The 19,403-nt window shown below is 37.6% G+C and overlaps 2 protein-coding genes across 2 annotated transcripts; one reads left to right on the plus strand and one right to left on the minus strand.

Annotated features, from left to right (window-relative positions):
• The first annotated feature begins 609 nt into the window (after positions 1 to 609).
• LOC137725546 (uncharacterized) lies at positions 610 to 3,232 on the plus strand. Its single transcript, XM_068464272.1, has 6 exons — positions 610 to 983; positions 1,421 to 1,620; positions 1,983 to 2,123; positions 2,215 to 2,295; positions 2,751 to 2,875; positions 2,976 to 3,232. Exons 1-6 carry the CDS (start codon positions 761 to 763, stop codon positions 3,022 to 3,024), a joined length of 819 nt encoding a protein of 272 aa, XP_068320373.1. The 5' UTR covers positions 610 to 760; the 3' UTR covers positions 3,025 to 3,232.
• A 1,251-nt stretch (positions 3,233 to 4,483) lies between these two features.
• On the minus strand, positions 4,484 to 5,994 carry LOC137724129 (type III polyketide synthase B). The gene is made up of 2 exons (XM_068463027.1): positions 5,811 to 5,994; positions 4,484 to 5,478 (listed from the first exon to the last, which is right to left on the minus strand). The coding sequence occupies exons 1-2, from the start codon at positions 5,992 to 5,994 to the stop codon at positions 4,484 to 4,486; spliced, it is 1,179 nt and encodes a 392-aa protein (XP_068319128.1).
• Between the last annotated feature and the right edge of the window lie 13,409 nt (positions 5,995 to 19,403).

A 19,403-nucleotide genomic window follows, 5' to 3' on the forward strand; every position in this document is an offset into this window, starting at 1 on the left:
ACTTTGTTTAACAATTGAAACCAGATGATCATGGACACTAACAAATTGGATTGCTAATTTGGCCTTGGTTGATATCTTATCACTTACAAATACAAATGTTCTGCAATATACAAATCTATTAGAAATAAGATAATAAAAAGAACAAAATAAATACGATTTCTTTCAAAACAAAAAACAAGCTTACCAAATAAGTTTTTAAGTTGTGAATTGAGAAATCGTTTTTGAGTTAAAAATCTTAAACTCAAGTAGTAATAATGTAATTCAAATTCATCTTTGATGAAGATAGAATATAATACATCTCGCTTACAGTGAAATTTTGGACTTATAATTGAATTAATTTCTCCCCATAGTTTGATTACGTTACGGTATCTGGTAAGCAACCGATCGTCAGAGTTGTTTCTGAAGACGGTGCCTTGACATCCAATCCACTGAGAACAAGCCACGTTGAAAGAAACGACGTATAAATCTTTGACAAAATACCGGATCAGATTGTGTTACCCGGGTACGGGTACCGAAAACCCGAAAAGATCACCAGAACCATGCCCATTACAAAACAGTCCAATTAAGAAAGGAAGTCTCTCCCTCTCCCCTCTTTCTCTCTCTAAATTCTGAGGGAACCTGTTTCCGCACCACAACTACTCACAATAATTAGTTTTACCTCACCTTCTCTCCACCGCATCAAACTTTCCGGGAAAATCAAGGGCCCGAGAAAATCACAAAAGGGGAAAAAAAAGGAAAAATCAAAACAAAACCAAACCTCATGAGGGCTCCGAAGAGGCCGATCCACACCGTATGGACATGGGCGCGACGCCAGCCGTCCAAAGTTCAGGCCTTTCTGGCCGTCGTTTCGGGCATGGCGGCGCTGGTTCTGCTCCGATTCATCGTCCACGATCACGACAACCTCTTTGTTGCAGCTGAGGCTGTGCACTCGATTGGAATCTCCGTTCTTATCTACAAGCTCATGAAGGAGAAGACTTGCGCTGGTAAAGTTTCGAGCTTTTTAGGGTTTTTTTTTTTTTTTTTTTTTGTTTGAATGGGTGCAAAATTTGGGATATTAGGGATTGTTGATGCAAATGATTTTTTTCTTGTTGATTCGATTTTGGTACTTGCTTCTCTGTTGTGGGGAATCTGGTATTTTCCGATATTAGGATGACTGGAATTTCGCATGCGAAGTTTCCTGAATTGGGTTTGTTTTGGTTTGTGAGCAAAATTGTTATCAATGGAGGGAAAATCTGATTTTGTTACTTAACAAAATAAAAGAAATCTGGGCTTTATTGGATTGGTAATATAATTGTTAGAAAATAATTTCATAATTCTATCCGTTTAGAAATTAGGAACAAGACCAGTGTTTCTTTTCCCCTTAGGCTATGAAACTCGTGAAAGTTTGATTGGAAAATATTGGAATTGGAATTGTTTGCAGGGCTATCACTCAAATCGCAGGAACTGACAGCTATGTTTTTAGCTGTGAGATTATACTGTAGTGTAGTTATGGAATATGATATACACACCCTGCTAGATTTAGCTACGCTGGTGACGACCCTCTGGGTCATTTATATGATCCGGTTCAACTTAAAGTCGAGTTACATGGAGGACAAGGACAACTTCGCAATATATTATGTTGTAAGTTTCTCTCTCAATCAATGTTATCTTCTTTTTTATTTCTATGAAGTGTTATATGCTTATATGTGATGGCGAATTCTCACATTATAAAAATTAAGCAAAAGCATTAATTTTCTTTATCGGTTGAGTTTCTGATCAAAGAGGTAATTAAAAATTCGCTTATGTGTGCGGTCATGTTAATTTGTTTTGTTACATGGACAATTTTAGGAACATGTTTACAGGGAAAAATCGATTGACTACCTCTTTCTGTGTTGATGCATTGTGAAGTTTATTCTTGAATAAAAGCAATACATTACTTACTATTTCTTGCTTTTTTATGTTGCTTTCTTTCTTATGGTGATATAATTTCTGGTTTGATGCAGGTGGTTCCATGTGCTCTACTAGCTCTGTTTATTCATCCATCAACTTCTCATCATTTGTTGAACAGGATTTCCTGGGCATTTTGTGTGTATCTGGAAGCTGTTTCCGTACTGCCTCAGTTGCGGGTCATGCAAAACACAAAGGTCAGATTGTATAGAATGGAAACTTGAATGTTTATGATTTTACAGCTTTGACTGCTTGCTGACCTGATTCATTTTATATTTCTACTTTCAGATTGTTGAGCCATTCACAGCACACTACGTGTTTGCACTGGGCGTCGCAAGGTTTCTCAGCTGTGCCCATTGGGTTCTACAGGTTCGATCTTTATGCATTTTTTCTTTGTATTAGTTTGTTTTGTTTGCGGCATTTGGGAAAATGTTTATTTTGCATGATGTTAGATGAGTTTCTGAATTGATTCCTAAATGCTGTTTGTGATGCTCTTTGAATCAATTCCCATGTAGGCACCTTGTTGGGTCGCTTTAGTCTCATATTTTAAAGTAGCATATTAATTATAAACTAACAATATCTCACAAACCTTTCCTACTGTAATTTTTTTTATTGATGAGTGAAACCCTTGTTGCGTCATAAGTTGCTTTTCAAAGTTGTAGTTCACCCGTCCATGCTAGGACACTTGTGCCAGTTATATAGAAATGTATGAGCGCATTGATCAAAGTCTTAGAAGAATCATACTTTATAAATTGTTTTGTCGCTAAAGGGTATGAGCTTGTAGGATTCTACCACTAATAAAACTTAATCTATTGCTCTAACAGGTATTAGATACACGAGGGCACTTGCTTGTAGCCTTGGGCTATGGGTTATGGCCTTCCATGGTTCTTATTTCAGAAATTGTCCAGACTTTCATATTAGCAGACTTCTGTTACTACTACATTAAAAGGTTTGCCTCAATCCATTATGTTATTTCCAAGTTTCCTTTTCTTTTCCCAAGTGTAGATTCTTTCATTCAACCCTTAATGTGGACATTTTTGTTTTGGCAGTGTTTTCGGAGGGCAGCTTGTCCTGCGTCTCCCTTCCGGAGTTGTATGAGTTACCTCTGGTTCTGCTTCTGTCTGCGAGCGCACTGCCGTCAAAGACTTTTAACTTAGCTAGGCAATGTGGCTGGTGAATGGTTGTTTAAGTTCCCCTTTTTTTTATAGTTCCTCGTATCACTATACCGGGGTAGATGAGTTGAATTACTCCATATTTGACTTCAAAACAGCAATTTCATCTTGTAGTGCCAATTGCTTAATCACTAGCTCCTCCATCTTGTCTTTAAATTTATGCCCTCTCTCGTACACCTTTCGGTTGATTATTTCTTCGAGCATATAGATGAATTGGAGCAGGACGAGCCTCTTCGGCGCTCTGCAGTACCATAGGTGCGACAATATCCATGACCATCTTCATCTGCAATCCCATCAAATATCTTATCTCGTGCAGCTATGGTCTGTTCCGACTCGCTCAGTTCATTAAGTTGTTGATTATATTCTTCCCAAGTAGTTTGAAAAGACTTCAGACATGAATTTTCAGAAATTCGTTCATGTTTTTTCTAGTCTGTGCTGACATTTTGCTATAAGTTTACTACGTTAGACTTGTTTATTTCATCCAATTGAAAAGTCACATCTCAAACACTTGTCCGCCATCTGCCCACCAACTTGAGTGGATTCTCATTGCTGCCTACTTATTTTTTGATTTTCTGATAACCAATCAAATGCCACGTTTGCCACCACTATCAAACCAGTGTTTATTTTTTTTCAAATATCTACATGCACTCAGCGTCGATGCATGTTCGGTGGTGGTTGAATTTAATCCATCAGTCCTTGGTCATTCAATTAATGTATTGAATTAAATTCAACGGTTAAATATGTGTTGGTATTCTATTTCTGCCAATTGCCCGAGTCGCAGGGGATTTGGGTTTGCTACAGTTTTTTGGTCTTTCTTCTTGGTCCTGGTCCTACTTTGGTGAAGACTACTAGTCCCACATGTCCTGTGCTAATTCAGCAAATACCATCCCAATAAACATTATTTCTATCACGGACAAAAGAAAAGTTGTTGCATAAAACGGAATTTATATTGGCATCACCAAATGCATCCTCGTGTGGAAAACTTACCAGGTTGGGGAGAGAATAGATAATGCAAAGAGGGTATAACACTTCTCTCTCATCGTTTGACATGTGACTAGAGACATAGAAAGTAAGAGATATAACTTAGGTTACAAACAAAAATTTGACCCGGCACGGGGTTCTATTCCCGTTGTGCCCCTATCACATCCTCAGGTGGTAAGTCACGTGAGCTGGGACAGGGGTAATATAAGTACCCAAGTACGAGGTAATTGTCTCCTCAAGGTGAGATGTTTCCTTATTCTAAGCAAGAATTTCTTCATTTGTAGGTTAACTAGATTGTCAACTAAGAACATAAGACTTTGATTAATCAACTGGAACAGCAGTGGAAAGGCAGTTACTAAGTAACGTTGGTCATCCATTTAATGACAGTATATATAAAAAAAAACTTAGACAGCAAGCTTCCTTGCTAAAATTCCCTCAAAAGTAACTCCAGGTCCAAAAGCCAGTATCATTCCCCATTCACCATCTCCTTCTCCTTCCCTCTTCATCTTCTTGCTCTCTTCAATGATGTACTCCAGAACATACACTATGGTGTTACTGCTAGCGTTGCCATAATCCGCCAGAGCGCGTCTGCTCGCGTTCAGCTTCTCTGGCGACAAATCAAGACGCTTCTCCATTCGGTTCAAGATTGCCGGACCTCCTGGATGGACAGCCCAAAACATCTTGTTGTACTCCTTGTTATCGTATCCAACAACTCCCATCAGCCTCCCACAGAATCCTTCAATGTGATCTTCAATTATTTGAGGCAGCTCTCTTTCCAGCTTGAAGCTGATCCCTTCTTCTGTGACCCTTCCATCAATGGTCTTCTCAGTACCAGGCAGGAACTCTTGTAAGGCTGTGTGAACTTCGAACAGCGGGTTTTCAGATACCAATTCGGGGTCTGAGCCAATCATCATGGCTCCGGCACCATCCCCAAAAAGTGCAACACCAACAAGATCATATGGTCTGTTTGCACTTGGTGGTTTGTACCCAATGATAGTGGTTTCAGAAGTAGCAAGCAGGACTCTACTTCCTGGATTGTTCTCGGCAATGTCTTTGGCAACACGAACGCCAGCCACACCGCCCGAGCAGCCTGAGAAGTAGAGCATGACCCTTTTAGTCTGGGGACTAAGTCCAAGGCCTTTCGCTAGGTAAAGGTCACCACCCGGGAGGCGAGCTTCACTAGACGAGACATAGACTAAGTGGGTTATATCTGAAGTAGGTCTCCCCCATTTCTTGATGCAAGCTTGTGAAGCTTCAATTGCCATCTTTGTTACAGCTTCATTGCAAATGTGTAGCCTTTGCTTTATAGTTGGTGTGCCTTCAGTTGTAAGCTCTGGATACTTTTCCAGAATCTCTTCTGACATGACCACATACCTAGTTTTGACTGTTGTTGTTTTGCCTGTGAAATGCCATTGAAGAGTTACTAAAACAATATGATATCACCGTCCTTTTAACACTGTCATATTTTCCTAAAAGATATTTGGTGTGTTATGTTGTCAAGACTGTTACTCGGACTTATAAATTTAAACAAAAAATTCACCTGATTAGTTAATGGTACAAGTGAAAAGTCTGGCAAGAGAACATTTCTTTTCGTATGGTTCACATGCAGAGTCTATACGCGTAGTAACTTCTTATGATCCCCAAATTGGGTTCTTTTGAGTAGGGTTTGCATAACTATTAGTGTCAATGTTGATATTTGAAAGAAAAAGGAGAGAAGTTTGACGGACTTACAGAGTCGAGCCAGCTTCTGCTTAAGCTCTGGATCATCACTGTTGGTATCTTTGAAATACCCATCAACCAGAAAATCCTGCATGACAAGCTGGTGAGGGAAGGCCTTTCCGAGTGCGAGAATTGTAGCATTTCCGGCGTTCGCCTTCATTGGGAAACCTCCTTGCACAACATGTTCACTCCCCATTTTCTAGTTCTCCGATCTCTCTCCTCTCTCTCTCTCTCTCTCTCTCTCTCTCTCTCTAAAGAGATGCTGATATATATAACTTTTGATATTACCAGTAAAGCAGGAACTGGGGCTGCCCTATATATACAGCTCCTCTCCAAATTTTGACATTATATTAAAATCAAAGAGAACTTTGGGATTAACATTTTCAATTGGGGTGGTAAGATATCATGCAGGGTGCAATTTTTATAAATAGAGTGGTTTAGTTGAGAAGCAAGGTGTTCATGTAGGTTATGTTTAAAGGTGGTAGGTAATACTTTGGTTTGGAGTTTGGGCATTGCACTGGTACGGTGTTTTCACTTAAAATCAAGGTTTTTTAGTTTACATGCCCCGTGCTTTGATGAAAATCTCACTTTGCTCCATGAACTTGTAATTATGAGACTTTGCCCCTTATGCTTCTGTTTCGTGTCTTTATTTTACCTTATCTCATCAATTTGGTCAGAAAAATTATTTCGTTTATTTGATGCGGAATTGATTAAAAGCATAGGGGTCAACGTCACACAGTTGCAAGTTTAGGGGGCAAAGTGGGATTTTCATTGAAGCGCAGGGACCTTACAAACAAATAAGTCTAAAAGCAATCAAATATGTACTTACTCTCTCAGCATTTTTGGTCCAGAGATCCCCATTTTTTGTTACATAATCACAAAATTGAAGCCATGGACTTGGCATGTCCCACTGGCTGAGAAATGATCTAGCTAAACAAGGAATAAACCTTCAAATGCTTTCGGAGTAGGTAGCATTCACTAAGGATATGAGCGAAAGATCGAAAGAGAGAACTTGTAATTATATTAGCACCAATATTGTTTCTAATATATAACAACTTATTAACCTCTGCAGAAATGTAATGATCTGGACATTTTTACCCCATAAAATTTAGCAACTAAAAGGCTTGGAGTTGGATGAAATCGTCAAAAGATCAGAGAGGCACTTTCCAATAACAAAGTCGATAACTTGGGTGACCGCCTGTTCAAGGGCTGTCACACGTTGCAAGGACTCTTCTGCAGTTGGTTTTTCACCATTTTTTATATCAGTCACAGCTTTAACAAATATTGATGCCAATTTCAACATATCTGCTACTTAGGCAACTGCCACGCCCTGAAATCCAATTTTTATTTCCTTCAAAGTTATGGAAAAGAATGTTCCAACGTAATGACGACTGCAAAATGCAAGAGCACTGTCATGATTATCCATATCACCATACCAATTTACCAGCTTATTTACATAATAGATCAGATTTCAAATATGCATATAGGTGACAGTCCATTAACCTTCGCATGAAAAAGTAGGGATACCAAGATCTAATATGCTACGAAGAAAGCAACGGCGTGGTTTAGTGAAAAGATTACCTCCATACCTTTAATGGTAGTATCCTTTGCAACCATTGATGTTTTATCCTGCGGGGACATTAAAGTCACCAGTAGACAGTTTGCCAACCTGAAGTGTACGCGGAGAACTGCGAATCCCATTGTAATAAATTTGTAATTCTATCAAATATAAAGAAATTAGCGATAATGATAAAGCAAATCTCTATCGTAAGTGGCGGCGGTCTCTTGTACAGATCAGAAATTAATGAAATGATTTGGAAGCTATATCAGTTATATAAACTGCTCAAATAACTTTCCGTGTCCAAGCATTTTTCAGCATGGTTATTACCTTGAGGTTAAGTTCCCTCTGAAGACTGGTGTTGAAAAGGCTTGTCGCAAGCGAATTGCATATAGATCAAAAACCTGTAGAGACATACAACGGAGAGAAAAGTTTACTACAAAATATGTAAGCACATCAATATACTTGTTTTTAAGTTTGAGGAAAAAAAAACACTAGAGGAAGAAAAAAAAAATAAAAAATTAAAAGAAAAAAAGGGATTTGGTCACTGGAGATTCTGAAAAGAGTTAGTTTCAGTTGGGCTTTTGAAAATATTAGTGTTAGTTCCAATTGGACTTTTGAAAATAGGAGTTAGTTTCGAGGATTATGATTTGGTAGTCAGGTTTTCAAAAAGAGACGTTTGTTCTAGTTGGGCTTTCAAAAAAATTGGCGTTAGTTCGGGTTGGGCATCTGAAAAGAGACGTTAGTTTTGACGGATTGTGATTTGATGAGCTTTCGAAATGATTGGTGTTAGTTTCAGCATACCAGTCAAGATTTCATGCGGGCTCCCTTAATGTGTGGTCACACGTGAATGAGGTGCTGATAGTTTCAAATTAGATCTTATTTCCTTTTTGGCAAACTTATGATTTCACATCATGAGTTTAGAGGAGTGTTGGAAAATAAAAACAAAAGTATTTTAGGGATTTAAATTAATTAGTAATTTTATATGATTTAATTATAGTTTTGGTATGATTTGATTTGGTCTAGGTTTCCTTATCTTGTAGACAAATGATCATTTGATTTATTTCCTAGTATTGCTCCTTTATAAACTTATAAATACCTCCTTACAAAGATGGATAAAGTATTAAAATTGTCATTTGAGAAATAAGAGATTGTACAGAACTCTTATATTTTAATAAATCCTTTATTTTCAACTTTTATTCCTATACAGCATGAAGCACGAAGGTCGCCCATAAACAAACATTACTCCATTGTCGAGGAAATATATATCGCATCTGCTATTGAGCCTTGACATATATTATTGTGGGTTATGAATTAAGCTTTGATTAGGGAATCTAGTGTGTTCAACTACATTGGCCAATGCAAGAGTGACTTTCTTGTCAACTTTGTATCCGAGGTTTGAAGTATTGAAAAAGTAGATTGTACGAAGGTTTAGTTGAGGGGGTACCGCTAAATTGTTATACATACTTTTATTCATTTTTATGTTTGATGTTTTCAGCCATTCCAGGCCACATAATAGGATCACTCATTCGATTCACCCTACCAGATTGAGCAAAGTTAATGCTATTACACTCAACAAAGGACTAAGGGCACCGCAGAAAGATGCAATAATTTACAGCGAATAATGGGAACAGGGAAAAATACTCGAATGAACAAATTAAGGAACACTAACAGGAATGTGTTGAAGTATAAGTCTTGTAGCTACAGGAAGATTGAAGAAATAGGATGTCTGGAAGTTCAAGTTTCAGTTCTTAGAAACTAGAATTGATGGTTTTTCAATTGTGGGAGAGAAGAATGCTGCTCTTGCACCACGACATGAGTTATGTTGGAATTTGTGATTGGGTATTTCAAAATACAAGTCCTTCATGTTAATATCATTCTTAATGATTTCTTTTAATCTCAATTTCAGTTTTGTTTGCAAACCAAAAACTGATGCATTAAAGGGTTATAATATTGGGGCTATAAATTACATTTTCTCTTTTAATATGCCATCTTGATTAACCCATTAATTGGGCAATTATATAGTCTAACGTTTCTAGACCATGCTTAATCATGTTTACCTTTCTCATGTTCTATATAAAAACAACGCTTCAAGCCGTAAGGATTATGTTGATCTTTACCTAGACTACTCCCTTGCTATTGGACTTCAAATATTTTCTTTCCTACAAACCTCACCTAATTAAAGGAATCCCACCTTCCTCTCCTCTCTTGATTTATTGCATTCTCTCAAATGCTATTATAATTTCACCTCTCATATGCCAAAGGAAAATCAAGTTGTTCATACGATCCAAGTATTGCGAGTGTACGCTTACGATGATTATAGGTTGTTGTATCCTGGAGGGTAGGACGCTATAACCTGTTACATTGAGACATTGTCTTAGAGGGGCGAAATCTACTCTTTAGGACAGTGACTACACACCTCAACCTAAAATCCTGTTCTAATCGAGGATCGACGAAGAGCATTCTCTACCTACAAAAGTTAAGTATTTTATCTTAGTTGGTTTATTTTATTTAATAAATTGAGGTGATAAAATTGTGATATACTAATATTATTTTATGTGATTTGTTGTAGGAGAAGTAGCATCCGTATCGCAAATATTTCCACAAGTTCAAATCCTGTCGGCTCCCTAATCTAACAAATATATCGTTTGACCAAAAAAAAAAAAAACGCAGGTGTGTTTTTTTTGAAGTTTAAGTTCACAAAGTTTCTAATGGATGGTCACGATTATAACATCTAAATGGTATAGATTGTGCCACATGTCTAGTTTTATAACTGATTTAATTTGCTCATGTGCAACTCACTTGTGGCCTTGTTATTGAGGTGTTATGCCTAGAAACAGCTATATCACACAGTCTTTATGCTTTCTTGTAACAGAGAGAGAGAGAGAGATAGAGAGAGAGAGAGAGAGAGAGAGAGAGAGAGAGAGAGAGAGAGAATTCAATGTAGATATATTCTTGAGAGATTACATTGGTGACCTTCTTCTTCTTTCTTCCATTTCTCTGCAATTGATGGATCACATTCTCAGTGATTTCGTGAGTTAAATCCTATTGGAAATTGAGTTTATCACCCCTAAACACACTAACATGACCTTAGAGCTTGGTTCAAATTGAATCAAGGGGCGTGATCTGTGAAATTTCTTTAAGCTTTCAACCAAGAGCTCAAGTAAATTGAAGAACAAAATGTCTAGATCTAGAGCTGATCTTCGAGCTCCAGTCTTCATTGGTGTTAACTATGAATTTTTGTGCATCGAATAAGACTATCTTCAAGTCTCACAACCTGTTGGGTTGTGCTGAAAATAGCTATGAACTTCCCTCAAATGAGAAGCAAATGGATGGGAAGCAGTTGATTGTTGCTCAAGATCTTATTTCCAGAGATGCAAAAGCCCTGAGGTTAATTCAAAGTATAGTGAGTGACGAATTTTTTTTTTCAGGATTGCAAATCAGGGGACATTTAACAAGGCTTGGGATGTGTTGAAGCAGGAATACAAAGACAATTCTCAGATCATGGCAGTGAAATTACAAGATATTCTAGAATGAGAAATGGTGAATATCTTTTTGATTATTTGACTAGATTATTTGCTTTGGTGAGTCAAATGAAAATGCATGTAGAGGATTTGTTAAATAAAATTATGGTAGAGAAGCTGTACATTAGCTTAACTCCTACTTATGATAACATTGCATCTGTTATTGAAGGTACAAAGAAAATCAGTGAGATTGATCCAACCGAGTCTACAACAACACCCAAAGGTTTTGAGCAAAGATTAATGAGACATGCTGAAGATGGAGAGGTGAATGAAAAAGCATTTAGTAGCCTAAGTATTCAGCCAAAGGACAACTCACAAGTTGGTGGTTATAGAGGCAAGAAGCCTTGGAAGAATAAGTAGAAGAAACACTTTGTGAAACAAAATGAGAAGCCAAATGTGATTGTAAAGAACAATGGTAGTCAAGGAGATTGCAAGATTTGTGCCAATTTACATTTTGGTGAATGTTGGTTTAAATCCAAAGTGTCACAAATGGGATAAGTTTGGGCATATTGCCAAAGATTGTACAAGTAAAATGGTCTAGTTGGTTCATTATGTCAAGGAGGGGGGGGGGAAGAAGACACTAGTATGTTCTTTTCTTGCGATTCCGCAACAACTGTCAAGAATGAACATGTCTGGTATATAGATAATGGATACATCAATCACATGACTTCACACAAGTCAATGTTGATTGACGAAGATAGAAATGTGACCACATGACTTTTTTTTTTTTAACAAACGATATTATCTACACTAAGGAGGAGGGGATGTGCTTAGCTTCACAATGGGCTAACAATAATGAGGTGCAAATTCACCTTGGGCAAGAATCAAACCTAAGACCTGTCACTGACAAAGTTACAAGTGAAGAGAAATACCACTAGACTGTAGTACTAAGTGGCATTGCATGACTTAAGATGGGAAACAAACAGATATTACAAGCCATTGCAAAAGGAACCTTGGTGATTGAAACCAAAAATAGTACAAGGCATATCAAAGAGGTTATGCTTGTTCCTGATTTAGATAAAAACTTGCCAAGTGTAGGCCAAACGCTGTAGCATGACTATTTCTTATTGTTTAGAGATGATAAAGTTGAAATATTTGAAGATAGAAGCCTTGAAAGACATGTGGTCGCAGTACAAATGATAGGAAACATATGTTTTCCTCTCATCATGAAGGATATAATGCCATCTGCATTGAAAGTAATAGCTGAATAAGACTTTTGAGAGTGGCACAAAAGATTTGGTTACTTGAATTTTTAGAGTTTGCATATGTTGGCTAATAAGGAAATGGTATTGTGCATGTCTAAATTGAAGAAATCAAATGCTGTTTTTGAAGGATGTATTGTAGGAAAACATCATTGAGAGGCATTCAGTAAGGAGGTGACTTGGAGAGCAAGTAAACCATTGGAGTTGATACACTTTGATGCATGTAGTCCTATGCAGGTTGCTACACTTGGAGGAAATAGACACTTTCTGATATTTATTGATGACCATACCATAATGTGCTGACTATATTTCTTGATGCTTAAGTCAGGCGTATTATGTGTATTTAAAAGCTTTAAAGCTATGGTTGAGCTTCAAAGTGGTTATCAAATTCAAAAATTGAGAAGTGATAGAGGAGGAGAATAGACTTCTCTAGAGTTTCAAAGCTTTTTTGATGATCAAGGCCTTGAAAGGCAACTGACAGTGGCCTATTCTCTTAAACAAAATGGTGTTGCTGAGAGGAAGAACATGACCATTATTGAAATGGCTAAAAGCATGTTACTTGATAAGAAGCTACCTTATAATTTTTGGGGAGAAGCTTCTAACACTGCAGTATGTCTTCTAAATAGATGTCAACTAAAGCCTTGCAAGACAAGAATCCATTTGAAGCATTTAGTGGTAGAAAGCCAGGAATAAAACATCTCACAGTGTTTGGCTGCATTTGTTCTAATCATGTTCCTGGACAACTGAGATAAAAACTAGCTAAAACTTTTGTGAAAGGGATCTCTATTGGTTATGGGAAGCTGTGAAGAGTTTATAACTTATCAATCAAGAAGGTTTTTGTGTCAAAGAGTGTTATATTTGATGAAAAAGGTGTATGAGACTAGAAAGTTAAAAATGCAATTGCCATGGCATTTTCAGTGAATTTGAACCTCAATGAGAAGGAACAAAAATAATCCTGTGAGCAGCCAGTAGGTGTGGGAGCATTTGTGGAGCTAAAAATAATCCCAAAAATCCTGGAGGCAACATGTGGAATTTTGGAGAAGAAAGGTGAGATTGCCCTTGTCAGATGAGCAAGGCACACCCAAATTCCCATGCGCATGCAACGGGCAATAACGGCTCAAAATTCCCTTCATTCATGTAAGAGTCAAAGGTGATTATTATGGAATTTATTCAAATTCCACTCATCATTCCCTCATTGATTTCATTGAATAAGGTAACTCTTAAACTCCCTTATTTAATTTAGAGTAATTGTCATAGTAATTTCAAGATATTATTTCACATAATATCTTGAATTACTCCACCCAATCTCACCAAATATGGCTGGCCACTCTCAACCCTAATGGTCGGTTACCCTTTTATAAATACCTCATTTATCCCACTAAAATGCTAAGCCATTTGCTACCCAAAAACTCCTCAAAATGTATTCTTTTCAAAATAATAACTTTGGTATCAGAGATTCTTCGACCAAAGCCCTGCCATACATCGTGGGTGTGTAAGGCTTTTGGCCCTAATCGAATGTGTTTTTATTTTGTAGGTGCATTTTCGTCAAATTAAGAGACAACGGAAATTTGCATCCATAATAATATAATCAAGCAAATCATCACATAATGATTCCTATTACACCAATTCCAATTTATCAAAATCAAAATTCAATAACAACGCATACAATAACAGAAATCCGAAGTAAGTATGCTAGCAATACAGTTTTCCTACTACTAATTTCTAGAAAGGCATAGGTGACACACCCCGATCCGGGATGTCCACTAGAACTCCGAATCGAGCTGTGCTGGCCGACACCTGGAAGGTGATGAAGCTATAAAGTGTAGTGATGTGGAGAATATGAATAAATTTAATCCTAAAGTGCCTAAATACCAGAGTGCACTGTGAGTGGGAATGAGCCCAATTCACACGTGATGTCAAAGCATAAGTACAGTACAGTAAAGTAAAGTGAGAATTATACCATCGATGGTAATTGTCTACACCAAGATTTGCCAATAGTCCTCGTCGGTATGAAAACTCGGCTAGTAGAACCTAGAGGGGTGCAAAAACAAGGGTGAGTGGGCCTGAAAATAAAGTTTAGTAAAAACCTTTTGAAAACATTATAACCCCTCGTCAAACCCTTATAGTTTCCAGAAAATAATACTACGTATATACATAAGAAAAACAATGCACAAGGTTAGTAAAAACTAAAGTATACCATGTCATATGTTTCAGCACTAAAAGATGTAAGCAAGGTGAAATCAATATAAAATAATATGTCAGTCGAAGCCACCTAATGTGACCCGTATGACTAGACCTATAGCTCATCAATATATGCTAGTACACGACTTGGAACCACCTATTGTGGTCTGTACAACAGGGCTAGGTGTAACTATATACGCTCAAATGCTACGATCATGTGAAGGCTGTGTGAATAATCATGGGTCATCTACGAGTCGGAACCACCTATTGTGGTATGTACGACAGGGCTAGCACTAAACTTGGATCCGAGATGAGCGTGCGATGCGGGAGGTGAACATCACGTGAAGGACTGTGCCCTGGCCTCGGGCGGAAGCACTAACACCGGGGTGCAGCAATGATGAGATCTAAATGTATCTATGCATAACAATGTGCAATGCAACCAATATCATCACAATATACTCACCTGGAGCTTACCTAAGCCTAAGTAGCATCATTCAATATAAATATAATTCATACTAATGCAACATTTAAAGTATCACACATTTTAGACATGGCATAAACTGCATGAATCAATTCAAGAGCATTTGTGGAAGCTATCATTTTGTTGACCCTAAAAATTACAAAGCCTACGTGGCGCGCAGGTTGAGTAACTAATGAGCTAACTACGTTATTCGGTTGATGCGGGGTGTGCCAACTCGTCGGCCGAGCCTGGCCGAGGAGTACAATTTGTTGATGTTGCGTTGAGCGCGTTGCTGACTCCTTGATCTTGCGATTGCGACGAAGGAAGGAACAAGTCTCGACCTTTGGATTCTCGAGCCTGAAGACAAGGCTGCTAGTTCTACGAAGTTCAATATCAAATTCGGTTTTCAATGTGCCGAATTTAGTAACCTGTAATACCTCACTTTGCCGAGATGGCTAATGAGATGACCTCTGCCAATAAGGATTTGAAAATCCTTCTCGACTGAGACTTGGATAGATAACCAATCGACCTCGATGCAGTGCTGTTTATCAAACTGAAGGTGCTCCGGGGATAGCTGATTCTACGACAACAGTGCCATTTATTCAAACTGAAGATGTTCACCGGTTGCCTTCACAGTGCTGTTTATCCAAACAGAAGATGTGTTGGCGAAAAAAGAAAATAAAAAAAATCTCGAGATGTTTGAGAGGTTTCCGCAGGACAGTTGTGTGTTGAATTTGAGGTCCCCTTCTCGTTGCCATTGCCTTTGTATTTATAGGGCTGATGTAACCCTAAGATTGCCGTCGTAAGTTGCAAAATAATTAAGAATATTCTCTTCCAAATATGCATGATCCTACTTGGCGCGGCTCTTGATGATTTTATAGAAACCAATTAGAACTCAAACTGATCTGTGGTAAATGGCTAACTTTTCAAAGATAATAAAACTTATCCCATCACCCATCCAAAAGCCTATCCATGGCAGACTTATCCCATCATAATTCCATCAAATCACCTCACCAATTGAATCCATTATGCACATTTCCCCTAACAAAGACCATGTACATGCATGATGGTTCTTTCACCAAACTAAACTTTGGAATGTAATTCTAATTGATGAAATATAATCACCGTATCCCAAGATAAACCACGTGCTATAACCCCATTCATTCCAACACGTCCATGAATTCCAAGCCAATTTAAATTGTACCACTGTTTCCTAGCTTGGAAATATATAATTTTCATAAAAAAAATGCCAAGATAAATCATTATTAAAAGATAATTATGATAAAAACCATAATGCTATCTTTTAATAAAATTATCTTCATTTTCTATCAACGGTGTGGAGGTATGCTTACTTCTCGGCCTCAATTACTCGGGCCAATGTTGTAAATTTGGGTCCAAACACATTTATATACATACGTGTGTGTATATATATATATATATACACACTATAAAAAGGAAAAGACCCACTCACTTAGAGTCCGCGCTACAACTCCCTAGCACGAATATCGATGCATCATATATGATTGGCGCCTAGAACAATTATCAAATCATGTCTCAGAATTCTTATCAATAAAACACGTAACTTACATATCCTATTAGGGAAGATCTGTACATTTCTAATATCCTCAAATATTACCTACTATAATGTATCAAGATTTGGTGACGATTCAATGGTCGGATCGTCGATTGCTATAATAATCAATTGGCGGACCTTAATGGAACTAGGCTTAAACGACGGAAATTCGTTAATCGGACTTCACATACGGAATTGGAGAATCAAATTTAGCCTAGGAAGGTTAGGGGATGCCTCGGTCTATGCGCCACTATACCCGCCGGTCGGCCATCCTGACTCGTCGGAAAAATCAACTATTTCTACAAATTACAAAATTTTACAGGAATGTAGATCTCAATGAGGGGAGTAATTTTCATACCTGTGGATAAGACCAATTTGGTTGGGAAAAGCTCCAATTTCCCTTGAACCCGCCAAAACCCTAGAATTTGGGTGTTCTTCAATCCGTCCTCAAGTCAAACTTCGACACCCCAACCAATGTATGGGCTTTGTTCCTGACCTCAAGAGGAGTTGACCTATGGTTGTGGTCAAAGAAATTTGCTTCATGAATGTTGGAATTGCTGCTGTATACACCAGAAACCCGACGAGCTCACTCTCAGAGAAACGAAAACGAAAACCCATCAAATTTGGGTGGAGATACAAGTTGGAAGGTCGCCGAGCTGTATGCAAGTGATAGATGAAGGTGGTTCACCGGAAAAACGCCGTGAAAGGTGTCGGAAAAGCTGGGGAAAACTGGGTCTCAGGTGTGAACGAGTTAGGGTCCGGGTTGGCTAAACCTTCTGATGCGAGAATTATACGCGCATAAATTAAACCCTCTTTTTGTCAAATTGTAGTATATGTATAAGTCGGGATCGTTCTGGACCGGGGATTAGGAGGGATTGTTAACCACTTGGATTTGACTCAAAAACGTAAAATAACAATATGAAACACTATACTAGACTCAAAGAATGCAAAACTAAACTTTAAAACACTAAGACAAACCAAAAGACTCAAAACAACACAAACACACTCAAATCTGTCTAAAAACCACTTTCTGGGCAGATTTGAGCACAAACACAAATTTGGATGAAATTAAGTAATAACTTGACTCAAGAACGTAAAAACACAATATAAAACACTAAACTAACTCAAAGAATGTAAAACTAAACACTTAAAACATTAAAACAAACCAAAAGACTCAAACATCACCCAAAACACTCAAAACTGCCTTAAAATCACTTTCTGGGCAGTTTTTAGCACTTTGGTGAATTTGGACGAAATTGGGAAATAAAATGAATCAAAACACTTAAAAGCACAAACTAAATTGATTTCTAACTAAATTGGACATTAAAGTAAAGGGGGATTTAGATTTATACGAAAATTGAAATAACAAAACAAGTTAATAAACTAAACAGATTGTAAAACGAATTTGATGGAATGGAATGAATGGATGATAGAATGGTAGCTAAGGGGTTCATCTTCACATATGTTACACTTGCATAATAAAATGATTTCCAATTGCATTTCAATAAACCATGAAACTCAACACCCCGGGTTAACCGTGATGCACTAATTAACCTTCAAATCTTCCTAACGTTATTGAATTGGATGGGTTAGCGCATACAACAATTCAAAACATTCCCCACAAGTCCTCAACATGAATGCATAGAAGAGATACAAGCAAGAATCATTACGCTCTATGAAAATTATAAGTGTTGACGAGGCATTCGTTACTATGGAATACGCATGAAACTTATGCCAAGAATTCGTTTAACGCGATTGTTTATAAGCAACCTCCACTACTTGTGAATATAAGTTCATAACGATTAGGTGAAACTCACTTATATTCTAGCGTCATATTCATGCATGAAAATTAAGCGCGCATTCTCAATAAACATACATAAATAAGTTATCAATCAAACGGTTAAACAAATTGAATCCACAACTTATAAAACGCAATTAGAAGTAAACAAATCAAAATGCAAGCATAAACATATATTCGAATCACCCCCTAGCTAAAGGGGATTTAGTTCCTCATGGTACAATACAAAACAAAGAGAATCAAAGAAACACCTAAACATTCCAACAACTCAAACTTGAATTGAATGAACGTTTAGGCCTTCTTATCTTCCATTCCTCATTCGTACAAAACAAAGAGTATTGAAATTAAACGTTGAAATCAAAGAAACACCTAAACATTCCAACAACTCAAACTTGAATTGTATGAACGTTTAGGCACTCTTCTCTTCCTCTTCGTTGTAGCACAAGGTCTAGGGATAGTTTGATGGTGTGAATGGTTTGGGGAGTGGTGGAAATGGAAGGATGGTGTTTGGATTGTAAGGGAGAGCACGGCACAAGGGAGTTTGATGGTCTACATTTCTGCAATGGATGAGGGAATATGGAAGAGTGAATGACAGAAATCTGTATGAATGAGTGTGAATGAGAATGAATGCAATGGATGCTTATTTATAGGTGAAATGGGGGGAACATGACAGCTAGGAGGGAATGTGGCTGCATGTTTGAATGATTAAAGGATGCATGTGGGTTGGAATTGCATGTGCAATGAATATGTGGCTGCATGTGCAAGGGGACAATCTGAAAATGCATGTGAAAGCATGTGTTGGCTGCAATGATGAAATGGATGGGAGTGCATGTGGCTTAATTAATTAAAGGGAGTGCATGTGCAATGTTTTAAAGGATGGAATGCATGTGAATATGATGGAAATCTGATTTATTTGAAGATGCATGTGCAATGAAGTGGAATGACAGCTAGGTTATGATGATGAATGCATGTGGCTGAAATGAATGTGTTTGCATGTGAATTAAAGCTTGGGTGAATGATGATAAATGCATGTGGATGGAAATAATGAAGGGTGAATGTGCATGTGCTGCTGATAGGAGCATATTTATGCACCTTAGTTTAGCTTGTTTTTGTGCATTTATAGTGTTTTTCCTTACTAAAGTAGTCTTTTAAGCTAGTTTTATGTATTTTCAGGTTTTAAGGGCAAAGTATGCAAAAGGATGCATTTTGGAGCCTTTTGGAGCAAATTAGAGCTTGGAATGGATATCATATGCTTGGAGCCAAGAGGATGGACGAAATTGAAGACTTGAAGATGATGATTCCTACTTGA

This window comes from Pyrus communis, chromosome 2 (genome assembly GCF_963583255.1).
Source record: "Pyrus communis chromosome 2, drPyrComm1.1, whole genome shotgun sequence".
NCBI lineage: Eukaryota > Viridiplantae > Streptophyta > Magnoliopsida > Rosales > Rosaceae > Pyrus > Pyrus communis.

Bases quoted from the DNA above. Each gene is read 5' to 3' on its own strand.
- LOC137725546 (XM_068464272.1), top strand. From the start codon at position 761: ATGAGGGCTCCGAAGAGGCCGATCCACACCGTATGGACATGGGCGCGA. The intron at 1,621-1,982 runs GTAAGTTTCTCT...GGTTTGATGCAG, and splicing joins ACTTCGCAATATATTATGTT to GTGGTTCCATGTGCTCTACT. The intron at 2,296-2,750 runs GTTCGATCTTTA...TTGCTCTAACAG, and splicing joins GTGCCCATTGGGTTCTACAG to GTATTAGATACACGAGGGCA.
- LOC137724129 (XM_068463027.1), bottom strand. From the start codon at position 5,994: ATGGGGAGTGAACATGTTGTGCAAGGAGGTTTCCCAATGAAGGCGAAC. The intron at 5,479-5,810 runs GTAAGTCCGTCA...GGCATTTCACAG, and splicing joins GCAGAAGCTGGCTCGACTCT to GCAAAACAACAACAGTCAAA.